This window comes from Ailuropoda melanoleuca, chromosome 15 (genome assembly GCF_002007445.2).
Source record: "Ailuropoda melanoleuca isolate Jingjing chromosome 15, ASM200744v2, whole genome shotgun sequence".
In the NCBI taxonomy this organism is placed as follows: domain Eukaryota; kingdom Metazoa; phylum Chordata; class Mammalia; order Carnivora; family Ursidae; genus Ailuropoda; species Ailuropoda melanoleuca.
The window spans coordinates 34,756,800-34,772,593 of NC_048232.1; the positions used below are offsets into that span (position 1 = coordinate 34,756,800).

A 15,794-nucleotide genomic window follows, 5' to 3' on the forward strand; every position below is an offset into this window, starting at 1 on the left:
GCCCGCCCGCACCGCCGCCGCCGCCCCCGGGCGCGCTGGACGCCCTGTCGCTCAGTAGCAGCCTGGACAGCGGGCTCCGAACCCCCCAGTGCCGAATCTGCTTCCAGGGCCCGGAGCAGGTCAGGCCTGGGTACCCGGTCGGGCGGGGAGGGGTGGGGGCGCGCACCTGGGGCGCCCTGGCCGACCGTGAACAGGGGGCGGGGCCTGAGGAGGCTGGGCGGGACCCAGGACCCAGAGTGGGTACCGAGTGCGGCTGGGGCGGGGGGCCTGGCTGGAGAGTCCGGGAGCGCACGTTTGGCGTGGAGGGGGGTCAGGGGTTCCCGGGGAAAGGGTGGGGCTTTCTCCTGGGAGGGCTCAAAATCTCTTCACTTACTAACGGGGACAGCCTTTCTGCCCCACTTCTCGCACCCCCGGGTCTCCGTAGGGTGAGGGGCCACTCGGAGGTGGGCAGAGTGCTTCTGTTCCCCCTTTGAAGGGAGGGGCCTTGCTGGTGCCCTTGCCTCACTCAGTATTTCTCTCCGTGGGGCACTTTTCTCCACTTTTCATTCCGTAACTTTCCATCTCATTCCAAAGAGCACTCTTTGTTTAAATGTTATGGACAAAGTTGTCCCGGGATAGTGCTGGGGGGTGGAGGGGGTGTACCTGTGTCATGAGAAATTATTCCTTGATTAAAGGGGGACACACCCCGTTCCCCCACCCAGGATCTCTCCCCTCTTTTTGATATTTGGAAACTGAGGACAAGAACCCATCCCAGCCTGCACCACATGTGCAAAATACTTCACAGCGATGGGAAGGAGGAGGAAGGCATGGCTCAGAAGCTCTGACCCTCCCGTCCCTCCAGATCCTAAGGGGTAGCTTTCCATTTGGGAAGCCTTAAACAGCAGCCTCCCCAAATTTTAGGAAAGGAGGAGACCTAGTCATTACCCCCCACCCCATTTCTTTTTATCCTTCATCTAATTGGTCAGGGAAGTTTACCTTGAGCTCTTTTTTCTTTTTTGCTGTGGCCTTAGCCTCTTGCCCTATTTTGGGTGAAAGGCCTGAGGGTTTTTTTTTTTTTTTTTTTTAATTTTTAACGTTGGAGAATGTCCGACCTGGAGAGGTTTCCCTCTCTTGGAGTGGAGAGGAGTGGGGTGGGTGGTGACAGCTGACAGGGACCCTCCTCACTCTTCCTCCAGGGGGAGCTCCTGAGCCCCTGCCGCTGCGACGGCTCAGTGCGCTGCACACACCAGCCCTGCCTCATCCGCTGGATCAGTGAGAGGGGCTCCTGGAGCTGTGAGCTCTGCTACTTCAAGTACCAGGTCCTGGCGATCAGCACCAAGAACCCACTGCAGGTGAGGTGCAAAGAGAGAAGTTCCAGACGGGGGCAAGGGCCTTTCAGCAGTCAGAATCAGGGACTCTCCAGGGAGCCTGTTTATCCATTTCATCTTTCCTCAAAGTTAGCTCTACCCGCCATTATCACAATCTCCTGTCTGCCTCTAAATCCTCCCTTCCTTCATTTATTCACATTTATTGGGTGCTGCCTATTCCAGGCACTGTTTTAGGCACTGAGACAGCAAAAAAAAAAAAAAAAAAGCAGCAAAAGATGATGATGATAGCAAACGTAGTGTTTTCTGTGTGTTACACTCTTGGTGTGTAGTAACTCATTTAATCTTCATAATAATCCTATTAGTATGTGCCATTATTATCTCCATTTTAAAGGTTAAGATATTGATGCTCAAAGAGATTTAAAAACTTGCCCACAGTTACTCAGCCAGTAAGTGATGCGTTAGTATTTGCAATTCAAACCTACATGGTCTGGGTTCAGAGCACTTGCCTGATCCTGCCTTTCTAAAATAAGACAGACAAATGGTCTCAAACAGTGTGAAAAGTGCTTCGTACTAGGTTTGATCAGGGCACAGAGGAGACAGATCGCTAATACTGCCTGAAAGGTTTCAGGAAGGCTCGGGAGCATCTTCCTCTTCAGGGCCACTCATCACCTGGCCCTCCTTCTCTTTCTGTGACTTTTTGGAGCCCTTTCTCCCGCACAGTGGCAGGCCATCTCCCTGACGGTCATCGAGAAGGTCCAGATTGCAGCCATAGTTCTGGGCTCTCTCTTCCTCGTTGCCAGCATCTCCTGGCTCATCTGGTCCTCACTCAGCCCTTCAGCCAAGTGGCAGCGGCAGGATCTGCTCTTTCAGATCTGCTACGGCATGTATGGCTTCATGGATGTCGTCTGCATAGGTGAGGGCTCCTCTCTCCCCCTTACCTGTTCACTGTTTTCCTCCAGCTCACACAGTTAACTTTCCCTGCCCATTCCCTCAGCTCCACAGCCACATTTTCTACCATTGGGAGCCTTTAGGTCTCTCTTGGTGCCCCTCCCTTCCCTGCTTCTTCAGGCCTTTTACAGACCCCATCTCCTCACTCTGGAGAAATACTTGCTTAAGTACCTAGGTCTGGGCAGCAGGTGACCCTGGATTTCTTATCCTTTTCACTCAGGCCTCATCGTCCATGAAGGCTCCTCTGTCTACCGCATCTTCAAGCGCTGGCAGGCAGTGAACCAGCAATGGAAGGTCCTGAATTATGACAAGACCAAGGACATAGGAGGAGATGCAGGGGGAGGGACGGCAGGGAAGCCGGGCCCCAGGACCTCACGGACGGGCCCCCCCTCTGGGGCCACCAGCCGCCCCCCAGCTGCCCAGCGCATGCGGACGCTCTTGCCTCAGCGCTGTGGTTACACAATCCTGCACCTCCTTGGACAGCTGCGGCCACCAGATGCCCGTTCCAGTTCCCATTCTGGCCGAGAGGTTGTCATGAGGGTCACCACGGTCTGAAACTGAACTCCAGGAGCAGGGATCTTGAGTCGATGCATCGGCCAGAGATAAGCTGTCATGGCTGCTGGAGGTACCACCTGGACAAGGTGTTTGGGGCACACTGCCCCCACCACTGAGGATCTCTGTGGGCAGCCTCAAGCTGGAGACATTGTCTGGCCTCTACTACCCACTGAGTAGAGACACCTGGATGACATTCCAGCCCCCACCGATAGCTCCTCACACTCATCCTGGGGCAACCAGTGGGCAGGTGGGGAGAACATCTTTTCTTCCCTAGAGAACCGTCCTTACCTCAGCTCCTAGGGCCTCCAGCCCCCCAGCTACACCATGGTGACTTGGTGAAGGGGGACCAATGCCAGAAGAAAGGGGTTGTAGACCCCCCATTCCCCACCCCATGGCCACAGGGCAGCTGGCAATAAGACTAGTATACATTGACCTCCCGTTCCCTGCATGAGGGCGGGGGGGACCTCCCCCTGCTCCACCCCCCCATTGCATGGGGGGAGGGCATAAAGAATCATTTATATGCATTTATATGCACGTGGAGACTCCTTTCTCATCTGGGGTTTTTCAGGAGGGTTGGGAGGTGTGGGGAGGTTTCTCTGCAGAGGTTGCAAATCCCAAATGCAGCAGTGGGTTCTGAGTTGGGGGTGTAACTCCCGCTTGCTGGCGAATAATTCACAGTGGCTGCTAGGTGGCAGTGCTCAGAGGTATCTAAGGGGTGGACCTGCCACCTGCAAGTTGTATGATTTAGAAAAAAAAAAATCTCCGCCATGGTTTTCCTGTCTACCTCATAGGGTTGGAGTGAGGATAAATGAGGGACAGGTTGAATGCCATTGCAAAGAAAATTAGTGATGGCGTAAAAAGATTTCTAGACTAGTTGATGGTCCATTTATTTCAAATAGTAGCTGGTTAACAAATTCCAGAATGTGTTTTTTCATCTGGAGTTCCACAGAGCCTTGGAAATTTGTGTTGAGTGTCATAATAGAAATGGAAACATGAGGGGAAATAGATATTGCAAATGTGAAGGATGGTGGCTATTTGCAAAAATGAGAGCTCCCCTAACCCCCTAAACGCTGGGGGCTGGGGAAGGATGGAGTTATCCTTCTTGCTCTGGGGAGCTTGTGGGTTCTATTAGTCCTTCCCAGATAATGTACTCACCCAGGGAAGTGGTGTGAAATTAATTTGGACTCATTTGCAGTGAGACAGACAGAAGGTCCCAATGTTATGAATCTCCAACCCCAGCTTAAGCTATTCCTATGGCAGTTCAGGGTCACAGGTCTGACCCTGTGCCCTAGCCAGTGGTAGTAACTGGAAGGTATTGTGTCTGGAGGCAGCAGTGTAGAGTGCTGTTGTTTATAGAGAAAGGGTTTGGGAAGGACTGGTTAAAATGTGGGTCAGCCTGAGGTCTGCTCCCTTTCTTCTGAGGCCTTGGGGCTGTGTATTATATGAATGATGGTGTCTTTTAAATGAACTATTCATCAGCAATTAAAATAATTACTTCATACATTGTTAAGTCAGATCCAGACGCCTTTCCTATTATTGGTCCTTTTCTCAGGAAGGTTCTGCTCTGCCTCCTCCCTGGGGATGTTTTGTGGGAAATGCTTCTCTACTAAAGGTCACACATCCTTGCCCTGGAAATGGTCTTCCCCTGTCCTTCTCTAAAAGGGGGGGGGGGGGGGGGGTGCATGGTGCTGGCACCCAGCCTTGCCTGGGAATGTTCACATTGAAGCTAGACTCAGGTTTGAGTCACCTGGAAGTATTGAGATGTATCACCTCTAACCTCTGAGGAGATCTAAAAGAGGGGACAGAGACCAAGTGCCCCATTTTTTTTTTCCAGTGGGATATTGTTTCCCTAGAGAGACAACCCTCCATATTCTCCATTTGGGAAGGCAGAAGGGCCAGACTTCCCTGATTTGCTGTTCACAAAATAGCTGGTGGGGGCCAGAAAGGAGACAGCAAATCAGAGTGACTACTAGTACCTATCCTGGCAAATATGACAGGTAGGTATGACACAGGTGGGGTTTCTTCTGCCAAACCTGAACTGTCCCTCATTATGGCCCTCCACAGAAGCTTAGACCGAAGAACAGACATACACAAACACACCCTCTCCAGTTGCACTCTGGGTCCTAAAACTAGGCCAAGCCAGGCAGTATGTTTCCCTGCCTTTCGGTACCATTGGCGGTCTTGCTTGGTATGGGGGTTGGGACCAGCAATCAGTATGGTCACTTCTCCTTCCCTTATCCAACTTAAAGAGATTCTGGTCACAAAGGGATGATGGGAACTGCTACCCTCAAGTAGACCAGTCATACTTGCCCAGTGAGGAATGTGGGTGTACAGATCTCATCACTGATTCCAGCGGAAAGAGTGTGAGAGGAAGCTGGGCTTTATTCTCCCTCAAAGTTCGGATCTGCTAAAAATCAGGTCACTTGGGTTCAAGTTAAGCTTAGTGATAGGGGAGTGGGGGTGGACACAATACAGTAGAGGAGTTGAGAGGTGGGGCAGTAAAGGCACACAAACCTTGGTCTCTGCACAAGGCCTCAGGTATACTGTGCCCCTCTGTAGATCTTACAAAAATAGATGCCCTCAGAAGGCCCGGTGGCAAACAGTGTCTGTGGTCAGGGAGCCCCGTCTAGGGCAGGGGGTAAAGCTGGTGGAGGAGGAGGAGGAGGAAGTGTCTCCATCTCCATCCAGCTAATTGGAATGGAGAGGAGTAGGAGGCAGGGGGGCAAGTCCTGACATGGGGAGGGTAATCTAGGCTAGGGAGGGGCTGCGGGAAGTGTGCTGAGAGATTTATTTGTATGGCAGATGAGTTAATCTGTATACATCACAAGGGGAGAACTGTGCCCAGCCTCTGGGGGGCCAGAGAATGCTGACTCAGGGAAACAGGCTCCTTCTGCCCTCCCCCCTTCTGCCTCAGTGCCTGGGGCTTCTGGCCACCCCCACACTCAGCTTTCATCCTGTCTGTCTGACTTCACTTCTGTGCATGTATCCCTGTCTTTCTCTGAAGGAAATTACCTCGGAGCAACTTCTCTAGAGAGGGCAGATATCCTTTGGTCCTGGCAGTCCAGGTTCCAAAAGCACGTCTACCAAAGAGTCAGTTGCCTCTGGCCATCTCTAGCAAATCCCTAGCTCCCCAACCCATTTTTACAGCCTAACCCTTGGCATTAGGCTGTTGCTTTTCACCACCACCCCCTTAATCTCTTACAGGGAGCCAGACTCTGGCTCTTCCCAGTACAGACAGAAACGTGTTGGGTTTATGATGCAAACCACTCTCCCAAGTGTCTAGACCTCCCATGGTTATGGAGGTCACTCCCAGGACCAGAGGAATCAAAGTAGGGGATTTGGGTGACGGTCTTGCCTCCAGGACTTATAGGAAGTAGAAGTGGAAGAGAAGTAAATAAAAACCAAGGATGGAACATTTGATTCTTTTATTTCAAAACTATGAATATGAAAAAATTCCAATATACAAAAGGAAGGCTTAGGCAGGTATAGGTCCAAAGATGTCTCTGCCCAGGAACTAAATGGTGGGACAAGCCAACCCCTAATAGTGACCAGAGAGTCAAGGAGAGTTTTAAAACATCATAAACCAGGCGAGGGCTGACTCGCCTTCCTAGGGACAAGATGAGGAAGAAGGCGGGTAGACAGAACCTGGCAAGCTGCTTGTCCCTTCTGCCACATGGGCCAGACTCAATCTGAGAACCTGTCTAGCATCACCCAATCAGGGACAGGCCTTTGCAGAGTATATAAAAACTGAATAAGGTCTCATTCCTCCTGTCAAAGAGCTCACATGCAAGGAGAGAAGACCAACCAGGTGTAGACCAGATGCATAATTACTCAACTCATGTGGTGATAAGTGCTTACCCAGCAGCTCCTGAACACTGTGGAAGCCCCAAAAGGACAGTGGTTGAATCCTTCCTCAGGCCACCCAATGCTATTAGTTAAGATCTGAGCTGGCCCTTGAAGGATGCATATGATAAGACCAGGAGAAAAGCTGAGTAGGCAGAGGGACCATGGTTTTCTCAGGGCCTGATGGGTCAGGCCAAGGTGTATTTCACACCTTGGTCAGTGCTGCCTCAAGCAGTTTGCCAGGGTCCTTCTAATCAGCCTGGTCAAATAGAGAGTTCTCGGGGGGAATACACATCTCTTGGTCTTGTGCCTAATAAATCCCTACAGGGAGAGAAAGGGTGATGATGATAGCCTCCTTCCACGGGACTATCTGTCCACAAACTGTAGGTTGATGCTCCTCTCGGGTACCAGGACAGTCCGGGTCATGGGTCGGATTGGGGCAGCACCTGGCTCAGGCTTCACCTCAAAGTGGGTCAAGATCTGAAAAGGGAGGAAGAAGGCCCCTCACTTTGGGAGGGGTCTACAATGGTGGGTTTGATGGGTAAAGGGTATTATTAGTGTTAGGTTGGTCGATATTGAAATGGCACCTGTTGTCAGTAGGGAATTTCTTAAGGGATTATGGCAGGGGGAAAAATAGTCCAAATATTCTTGCTCACCCTCTAGACTTAAAACAGGATTGCTATATTTCAGAGGATTAGGTTTACCAAGTCATGTATTTTGCCTTGCTTGTAGACTAGCTCACCGCTTTAGAGGGTTAGGGTCTCTCATGTCTGGGGAAGGTATGTCTAGATCACTCACCTGAGCCAAAGCCAGCTGCAGCTCAAGCTCTGCCAGGCGTCTCCCCATGCAGCTGCGCTTGCCGAAGCCAAAGGGGAGAGATGCAAATGGGTGTGGGGCTGGACCTGCCCCCAGCCATCGAGATGGACGAAAAGAATTTGGCTCTGGGAACTGGCCAGGGTCCCTTGAGGTGGCATAATGACAAAGCGTGACCAGTGTCTGATGGGGAAGGAACATAAACTTGTCAGTTTGGGCCCACGAATGTGGGGAGGGACATGGAAAAGAGGATATAGAGATTGGAGCAAAAGCAGGTTCTGGTTGGTGATGGGGTAAGTTTTCTGGGGCTACTTTGGCATGATTTCTCCACTGCCCCATAACATCCCGGAGAGAGGCATTCAGGCCAAAGGGAAGGTGAAGGGCTTATATGGAGTGTTTGAGAAGAGGATGGGGTCCAATATTGTGAGGGATGGCTTAATAAAAGGGGCCCATAGGCTCTACTCACGTTTTTGGGGATAATATAGTCACCCACACGAATGTCTTTGTCTGGGACACGGGAATTTCCAGGTACCACAGGGTACAGTCTGGGTTGCCGAACAAGAGGAAAACAGCAAGGTGAGACTGGGGGATGTAGCCTCCCTCTCGTCCCCAAGCCTCCTACGTCCAAACCCATTCTTGGCTAAGAGCAGGTACCATTTTCTTCCGCTCACTCTCCCCGCTCCCATTCACTGTCTGCTTCCCCAGCCCTTCTCAACATTTTCTTTAGCTTCTCTTTCCCATCCCATCACCTTAGCACTTCCTTGACCACTGCTTTCAGCAGGGGCAGCTGGGATAGAGTAGTAGCTGAGGGGTGGGCATTGCAGCCAGGTCCCAGGGCAGCTGTGATCTCAGAGTGGAGTGCTGTCTGGACTTCGGGGTGCCGAGAGAGTTCATACAGAGCCCAGGAGAGTGTGTTGGATACCTGAGAGGACAGGTGAGAGCCTCAGAAGTGTTGAGAGTGGACACCCAGTAAAGGGGGCAGAATATGAGGCAGTCTGGAGCTCAGGGGGTGTTAAGCCAAGCTGGCCAAAAGGGTCATAGTGGATCCCCTGCAGCAGCAAAGTGGCCCCTGAAACCGGAGAGGCTAAGCTCTGGAAGTGGGGCTCCCAACATGGAGAAGAACCTCACTGTGTCCACTCCAGCCAGTAGCAGCTCCGTCACGTTGCCCAGGATGGACGCAGCAGGCAACTCTTCCCGGAACAGGAAGTAGGTCAGGTGTGCCCCAGATCCCATGTCCTGCTCAGGCTTTCCCTTGCTCCTCAAGGCTACCTCAGCCTCTCGCCTCTCCACGTGCCGCTGGGCTGTGCGGGGGAGAAGGTACAGGGATGCCTCACCGTCCCTGAACAGCTTTATGTCCCCTATCCCCACTTCGTTTCCGTGCCTTACCAAATGCAAACATCTGATCCCAGTCTCGGCAGAGGCGGCCCCAGGGTCCCGGCACGAGGCGGTGAAGCCAGCTGGGCATCGCCATGGTCAACAGCGTGGACACAAACACCGATCCCACCGCGCTGATGAAGGTCTCTGTGTCTGGAGGCACTTCGGCCTCCAGGCAGCCCAGGCGGGAACCCAGGAGCACCGCGGCTATGCCTGGGCGGGAGGGGGCGCTGTCAGGGCACGGGGAGAACAGGCGGGTGCCTCCCACGCTTGCCCCTGTCTTGGGACTCACCTTCTAGCCCAAACTTGTAAAACTCTCCTGCCACATCCCGAACCAGGGTGGGCGGCCCAGCACCGCGTCCCCGTTGGTGCCGCAGTCGCCGCACAAGGTCATGGACCACGTCGTCCAGGGTTCCGGCATAGCGGGCGGCCGCCTGAGGCCGGAGGAGCAGCGGGGCCAGGAGGCTGCGGAGCCTCTGCCATTCTTCGCCTTCCCTGCGGGTGTGCAGAGAGGGCGCGCATCAGAGCGGATGGGGGTGTGTGGAGGCGGCCCGACGGGGCTGGCTGCGGAGGAGATGGAGCGTGTTTGGCTGGGGTGGCCAGGAAAAGGATTGCGGCTGCTCCCTTGGGGTACAAAAACCTGCTCCTACTTGCGTTTGCTTTCGGTCCCCCCTCCTCGTTACTCATTTCCTGGCCCGGGGGGCCTGGGTTCCTGGGTAACTTGAGTCACGGAATCTTACATTCCATCTAGGTCCTGGTACCTTCGCCCCGTCCGCGGATTTCCAGGATTCCGGACTCAAAAGACAGGGAGATGGGAGGGGGACAAAGGCGGGGTTCTACCTGAGCCTGGGCGAAACAGGCTGGGGTGGGAAGCCCACTTTGCCAGACAGTTGGGGGAAAAGGCCAACCTCCCTCCACACCCTGGGACAGACTGTTTCCAGAACAGCCACAGGAGAGGGACGCAGCAGGGCGTTTGGGGCCAGAGAGGACTCACGCGGTGAGCAGCCCGCAAGCCCGCTGGCGGCGGCGACGGTGCTCTGTCCAGGGTGAGAAGCTGCAGCGCTCAGGCCGCGGCCCTTCCTGTCGCAAGAGCTGCTCGACAAGTGTAGGGTCCGCCACGTACACAGTGCGCACCGTCCCGAAGCTGGCCAACCACACGGGCCCGAAACGCGCAGCGCCTTGCACCTGGGAGAACGGGCACGGTGGACACTGGAGACCCGGGCAGGGGACTTCCAGCTTGGTCCGTGCCGACGTCAAGGATGTTGGCTGGGCATTGCAAGAGGGATCTTGTTTCTTCACAGGCTCCCAGCTAGTATATAGCCCTGATGCTGCAAACCCTTCCTCCTTTTTCTTTCCCCCACTTCCCATCCCTAGGAAGTTTGAGTGTGATGGGCAAAGCGGAGGAACTTTGCACAAAGCAGACATTCTGAACCTCTCTTAGGTCACCTGGGCTGAGCCGAGGCGAAGAAATCCCTGACGACTCCTCACGTGGACTATCTCAGAATGAACGCCCAGTAACTGAAGAGGAGTGCCTGTAGCTTTAAGTCGGAGGCACGGGGAAGGTACTGTGTGTTTCCGCCTCCCGCGCGCTGGTTCTGGACCTACCTGGCCCCGACTTCGGCACAGCGAGAAGGCGCTTTTTGAGCACACTCTTCTGCTGGGTGTGGGATGGACTCTGAGCGGGTCGAACCACCACCCGCAGCCCCAACTTTTCTAATTCGTGGGCATCTGTTGTCACTGGCCCTCCTCCTCCTTTCTGCACTAGCCTGTCCTTTCTGGTGTCGTCAAAGCGAGTTTCCCCAGCATTCCACTCCCAGGATCGTCCCCCTCTACCTGCAGCTCATGTAGCCGCGACAGACCCCCCTTGCAGAAAAGTTCAGCAAGGAAGACGGGCGTGGAGGGGCCTGGGATGTCCGCCAAGCTCCGGGGCGCTGAGTCGGAGCCTCTGCAGCCCAGTGAGGTGCCCAGCGTGGGAGCACAGTGGACGCGATGCAACACCCTGGAGGCGAGCTTGAGGGTCTGGGTCATGGTCTGGTTCAGGGGACTCAAGAAGGAGAGCACTTCTCCCAGGCATCTTGCTTCCTTGCCTGAACCCCTATTTAACCTTTGGGGGAGGTAGTGGTGACGCCCCCCTTCGAGCTCCTCAGCCAATCCCCTCTCCTGAGTGGTCGAGCTGGGGATTAGCACCCAGGCACAGTAGGCGGGGGTGGGGTTGCCTGGCAACTCTCTTGGGTCTCATGTTGCAATGACCCTCTTGGGAAGGGAGGTCTACCTTAGTTTCCCCTTCTGGGCTGCTGCCCTAGTCCAGCAGCCCTGGACTCTCTTCCTGGTAAAGGGTCTTTGGTGAGGTTTAGGATATGGAGGTACAGAGTCAGTCCTTAGTATTCCCACTTCCCAGGGAGCCAGGCCCCAGGACCATCCTCAGGAATTCCCCATCCTTCAGCTCCTTCAGGAAGGGAAGGGGCACAGCTGTAGCTGTCTCCATATTCTTGTCTTATGGGGCTGTGCCTTCTCCATAGGTAAGCAGAACTTTCTGGCACTAGCACATCTGCCCCTCCTCCTGTACCTGACACTGGGCAGATGGTGAGTGAGTTAATGGGTTAAAATGACTCCAGGAGCATTCATCTTTGTTCCTTGGGAAGGGGGGGTGGTCTTTTAGGTCAACAAACCCTGTCCTTCCAGCCATGGGAACCTAGGGCTCAGGAGCAGAAAAAAAATGAACCTTTTGCAAATTAGAAAAGTTCAGAGATGTCTCTGGGCTCCTGGATGGATCAAGGGCAACGTGAGTGCCCAGAATCTCCAGGTGACTCAGTCCTCTTTGACTGGGGGGGGGGGGTTCTAGTCAGCAGCCCATTTTTGCTTTAAGCCTCAGAATCCTGCAGTTTAGTTTTCTGCTCCGCAGTCCCCCGCCCTGCCCCCACTGGGCTCTGTGCCAGTCAGTTAGCTCTGAAGTTCTGGAATCGAAGGTCAACATGAAAAAGGAGAGGGTCTCCACCACCCCAACCCAGGACTTTCCAGAGACAGCAACAATAAAGACAGCGGATTCCTGAGGTCAAGTCTCAGGCGGGGAGAGGATGGGGGGATGGGAGAAGGCACGTGATACATGCTCTAGCCTTTCCCGAGAAATAGCAGCATGGACATGTGCACATGTATACACGTTATCCCCTGGACTGCAAAGTAAACACAAGTGGACAGGCGATTTGAGTCTAGCAAGCAGTTTAGATGGACAGTGGAGAATTGCATTCCTCACTCCAGCTGAGGAGAGATCCTAGGAGAAGGAAGAGCAAGACCCCACACCCTTCCAAACAGCCCCTCTGGTCCAAGGTCTTTTGACCTGCCCAGTTAGCTTCTTTTGCTTTCTATTCGTGGTAGACGGGCAAGAAGATGAGAGGTCAGTTGTGAACCCCAGGCTTCTGGCCTGAGCAGTTCCCCAACTTCTTTGAGACTGTTGCCTCTCGGCCCTGGCAGTCTTAGCTGGGAAGGTCCAGGGGTCAAGCTAAGGCAAGGCAGGCCGTCAGTGGCCAAGGGGGGTGGGATTGGGGGTCACTGCCTGGAAGGTGGGATCCTGTATTCTTCGGAAGATGGCTGGGAAATTCTTGCCTCCGTTGCGTAAGACTTTCTTTCCCTCCTCGGTTGATGTGCCCAGATGTCCCACAATGGGATCTTCACTCTGGGAAAAGGAAGGGTCCAATAAGTCCTTGCCCACCTTTCAGATGGCCCCTGGCCCGGAGACTCCCATCCCAACCTCCTGGCACTGAGATGGGTTCAAAGAGTACAGAACCACTCTGGGAAAGGCCTGCATCTTTACATCTCCCCCCAGACCCCCTACTTACCAGTTCCTCCAGGGACACACGCTCAAACAGCGGGTGCCTTTCAAAATGGGTGCACATCCAGTCATGCAGCTCCAGCACATCAGTTATGGTGTATACCAGCCCCTGCGGAGGGAAGACCGCCCGAGACGGGGGGCCGCATGCAGTTGAGCAGGGAGATGGCGGGAGTGGTGGTGTGAGTCCTAAATGCACCCCCACTGAATTCTTAGTGGAAGGTCTCTGAATAGGCCACTCGCCCCTCCCTCTCTCCCACTCCGACTCACCCCGACTCTAAGCACGTAGGCATATTCTGCCAGCAGCGTGGGACTGATGATTCGCCACTTGTGCTTCGTCCGCTTGAAATGTGGGTCGGGGAAGAGGAAGAACATCTTTGTCAGCTGGGAGACAGACATGCATCGATAGGGTTGAGAGCCTGGCTTCAATGCCCCACCTGCCTACCAGCCTAACCCACCGGGGCCCCTCCCCACCTGGCCCTTGCGGAAGAAGTTAGGAAGGTGTTTCATGGCATTGCTACGGAGACAGGCGATGTTCTGGAAGCCACCTCCAGGAGCTGCTCGAAGGGCCCGAATCCGGTCTTGTACATAGTCTGAGACTTTCACCCGGATCTCCAGACCCAGAATCAGTGTGTCTGGGAACAACGGTGACAGTTCCACTGGACACAGAAATAGGAATGGAATCGTCAACCTCATATTTGCAGGAAGTGAAAAGGGGGCAAGAAAGGAAAGGAAGTGTCAATCCGCAACTACCAAAATCAGGAATGGCAAGTGCGGACAGAGAGATACCTGGATGGCTGGTTCTATGCTGGAGAAGAGGGTTGAAGTTAGGGTTAGGCTTAGATCCAAACACTGTCACTGGACTGGAAGGGGGAGGGCCTGGGAATACATGTATATTTGCAAATGCTTCACAGTTTTCAGTGTTTCACACATTGTCTCAGTTAATCCTTCTGACACTCTGTGGTAAACTGAGAAGATGAGGATACTGAAGTCAAAAATGCCCAAGGTTACAGAGCTAAGAAGAGGCAGAACTGGAACTTGAACTGAGCTTTTCTGCCCCTAAGTACCATGTTTTTCCTCTCTCTGTCATGCTGTTACCTCTATGGGAAGATCTAAAAATAAACAAGTGGCCTGGCATGCAGGGCTGGGACAATACAGACAATACAAGAGGAACTCGAAAACCTGAGAGTAGAGCAGAAACAACGGGTTCTGGTGAAGGAGGGGGAGGGGAGGGAGTGTGGTGGAATCCCTCAGAAAGACAGTTCAGGATCACTGGCTACAGTGACTAATCTCTGACGCTTGTGCTGACCCGCTCACTGACCCGGCACCTTGCAGGTGAAATGCCTCAACTAGGGACTGAGACCAGGGGTGGAGCCAGACAGGACAAGCCAAGGTCTAAGAGGCATTTGAGACAACACCCTCCCTTCTCCAGGACAAAGGCCAGACCCACGGTGCAGGGAAAGTAGAGGCTCTCCACACTGATGTCACAGCGCTGGTGTCTGGTCCGAAGGGAAAAGGCCAACTATGGCCCCCACCAAACCTGCTGAGGTAGCAGAACCAGAAAATTGCCTCTCCTTGCCCTAGAGAACAGGCCAGAGTGTTACCTAACAGGCCACCATAGCCACAGCCTATGTCTGCAAACTCCACTTGGGCCTGAGCTCTCCTTTCTTTCTTATCCTTTGGGTCATCGTGGCTCTTATTTTGAGTCAGTGGAGCGAAGAACTCTGGGTACAGCTCAGACCAGTCCATCTCTTCAGGCTTCACAGGGCTATTGGAGAGAAGACATGAGAAAGTTGGTTAAGCCACTGCAGAAGTGGTAGTCCACGTGTGTGGGCGGATGGGTAAGGGTGGGAGGTAAATGGGAAGAGCGATTCTCAAAAATTCTGTAACAGTGAACCCTGCGGTCTCTAGGAGACACACTGGAAACCACCCTTAACCCCCAGTGTGAATCATAGACCCATCATGAGGCTCATGATTGCTGACCTGCCCATCCTCACTTCTAGGAGTTGATGTGGCTCTGGTCAGACAGCTCTCCTTTCTGAGTCACAAATTCCCCTTCCCCCAGAGACTGGCTGCCAAAGGCACTGGGACCTTACTCTGTTTATGTGCTCTGTGGGAAGAGGACGGACTAAGGTGTGGGCGGGATTTGTGTGTCTTGTTATTAAATCCGATCAACGAAACCGAAAGGTGGAAACGACATTTCGCCTGCAACACTCCAGTCTAAGTTACTCTCTCTTCCCAGACTTGCACCGCTACCGAGACTTCCGGCAGAACGCCACGCCCCCTCCCAACCCTCCATCTCCGCCCTCCCCAAATCTCCCCGACCCACCTCTAAAGCTGACGTCACCCAGCCGATCCTCCCCGGTCCATCTGAGACCCTGCCGACAGTGCCAGAACAACAGCCCTTCCGGACTGCTGCGGGCTGCTGCGAACATTCCGCCCTCCTTTGCCTTCCTCTGCTCCCGCCCCCCTGCCCTGCTCACTCACTAGCGCAGCGTGTGATCAGCCATGGGGTTAGAGTGAGCACGTTGCCGATAGTAGCGCTTCTGGGGCTGCGGCGCCTCCGCTCCTGCCGCGTCCCCAGCCTCGGCTCCCGCCATGATCCCCAGTCCCGGGTTTCTCCACTAAGCCCACGTGGAGACCAACGCCCGAGGCGCACGATAATGACGCAATCAGGCACGGTGTGAGCAGACCCCGCCTCTTAAAGTGTACTCCGCGGACCTGGGCGAGGACGGTGGGCTGCGGCCGGAGTGGGAGGGGGGCTTCGCGGCGCGGGTCTCCGGCTGGACCGGCAAGGCCAGACCTGGCACCCTACCTCTTTCGTTAGCCTGCTTCTGCGTGGTCTGGGTTACTATCCTAGTTGCAGGTGCCTGTGCACCCCGCAGGTGAGAGGAGTCCCAGGACCCCGCTTCTTACAATAAAAGCCTCACTCCTCTCCCCTCTCCCCCGGTCTCAGACCTGTCGGCCGGGTCGGCCCCGCGTGGTCCGACGTGAGCCCCGTCGGGAGTGCGCTGGGGACCGGAGCGGGAGGGACAGCTCCTCATCCCACCTCCAGGAAGTCAGACTGAAGGGAGGAGGGCAAACTCGGGGAGGCGGGGTTCGGTGCCACGGAGAAGCCCCACGACCCGCGG

At 54.3% G+C, this 15,794-nt stretch overlaps 3 protein-coding genes across 13 annotated transcripts; 1 reads left to right on the plus strand and 2 right to left on the minus strand.

The window, feature by feature from the left end:
* Window positions 1–8: 8 nt before the first annotated feature.
* Window positions 9–4,311, plus strand: MARCHF9 (membrane associated ring-CH-type finger 9; the record flags this gene model as incomplete). The annotated part of the gene is made up of 4 exons (XM_034644319.1): window positions 9–119; window positions 1,176–1,331; window positions 2,028–2,220; window positions 2,476–4,311. Coding segments are annotated over 4 exons (795 nt in total), but the record flags the coding sequence as incomplete, so codon positions are not given.
* A 1,928-nt stretch (window positions 4,312–6,239) lies between these two features.
* On the minus strand, window positions 6,240–11,897 carry LOC100481484 (25-hydroxyvitamin D-1 alpha hydroxylase, mitochondrial). Of its 5 annotated transcripts, XM_002916024.4 has the most exons (9): window positions 10,674–11,897; window positions 9,835–10,025; window positions 9,133–9,335; window positions 8,853–9,053; window positions 8,595–8,767; window positions 8,216–8,388; window positions 7,933–8,011; window positions 7,452–7,649; window positions 6,240–7,133 (listed from the first exon to the last, which is right to left on the minus strand). In XM_002916024.4, exons 1-9 carry the CDS (start codon window positions 10,866–10,868, stop codon window positions 7,020–7,022), a joined length of 1,527 nt encoding a protein of 508 aa, XP_002916070.1. In that variant the 5' UTR covers window positions 10,869–11,897; the 3' UTR covers window positions 6,240–7,019. The 5 variants fall into 5 exon arrangements, with proteins under 5 accessions (XP_002916070.1, XP_034499709.1, XP_034499707.1 ...); XM_034643818.1 differs by lacking the exon at window positions 10,674–11,897 and having other exon boundaries at window positions 7,452–7,614; window positions 9,835–10,317; XM_034643816.1 differs by lacking the exon at window positions 10,674–11,897 and having other exon boundaries at window positions 9,835–10,317.
* A 142-nt stretch (window positions 11,898–12,039) lies between these two features.
* Window positions 12,040–15,721, minus strand: METTL1 (methyltransferase like 1). Of its 7 annotated transcripts, none has more exons than XM_034643821.1 (7): window positions 15,622–15,721; window positions 14,268–14,431; window positions 13,453–13,542; window positions 13,138–13,322; window positions 12,934–13,047; window positions 12,674–12,775; window positions 12,040–12,510 (listed from the first exon to the last, which is right to left on the minus strand). In XM_034643821.1, exons 1-7 carry the CDS (start codon window positions 15,705–15,707, stop codon window positions 12,355–12,357), a joined length of 897 nt encoding a protein of 298 aa, XP_034499712.1. In that variant the 5' UTR covers window positions 15,708–15,721; the 3' UTR covers window positions 12,040–12,354. The 7 variants fall into 7 exon arrangements, with proteins under 7 accessions (XP_034499712.1, XP_034499715.1, XP_034499713.1 ...); XM_034643824.1 differs by lacking the exon at window positions 15,622–15,721 and adding an exon at window positions 15,479–15,601; XM_034643822.1 differs by lacking the exon at window positions 15,622–15,721 and adding an exon at window positions 15,151–15,464 and having other exon boundaries at window positions 12,934–13,005.
* Between the last annotated feature and the right edge of the window lie 73 nt (window positions 15,722–15,794).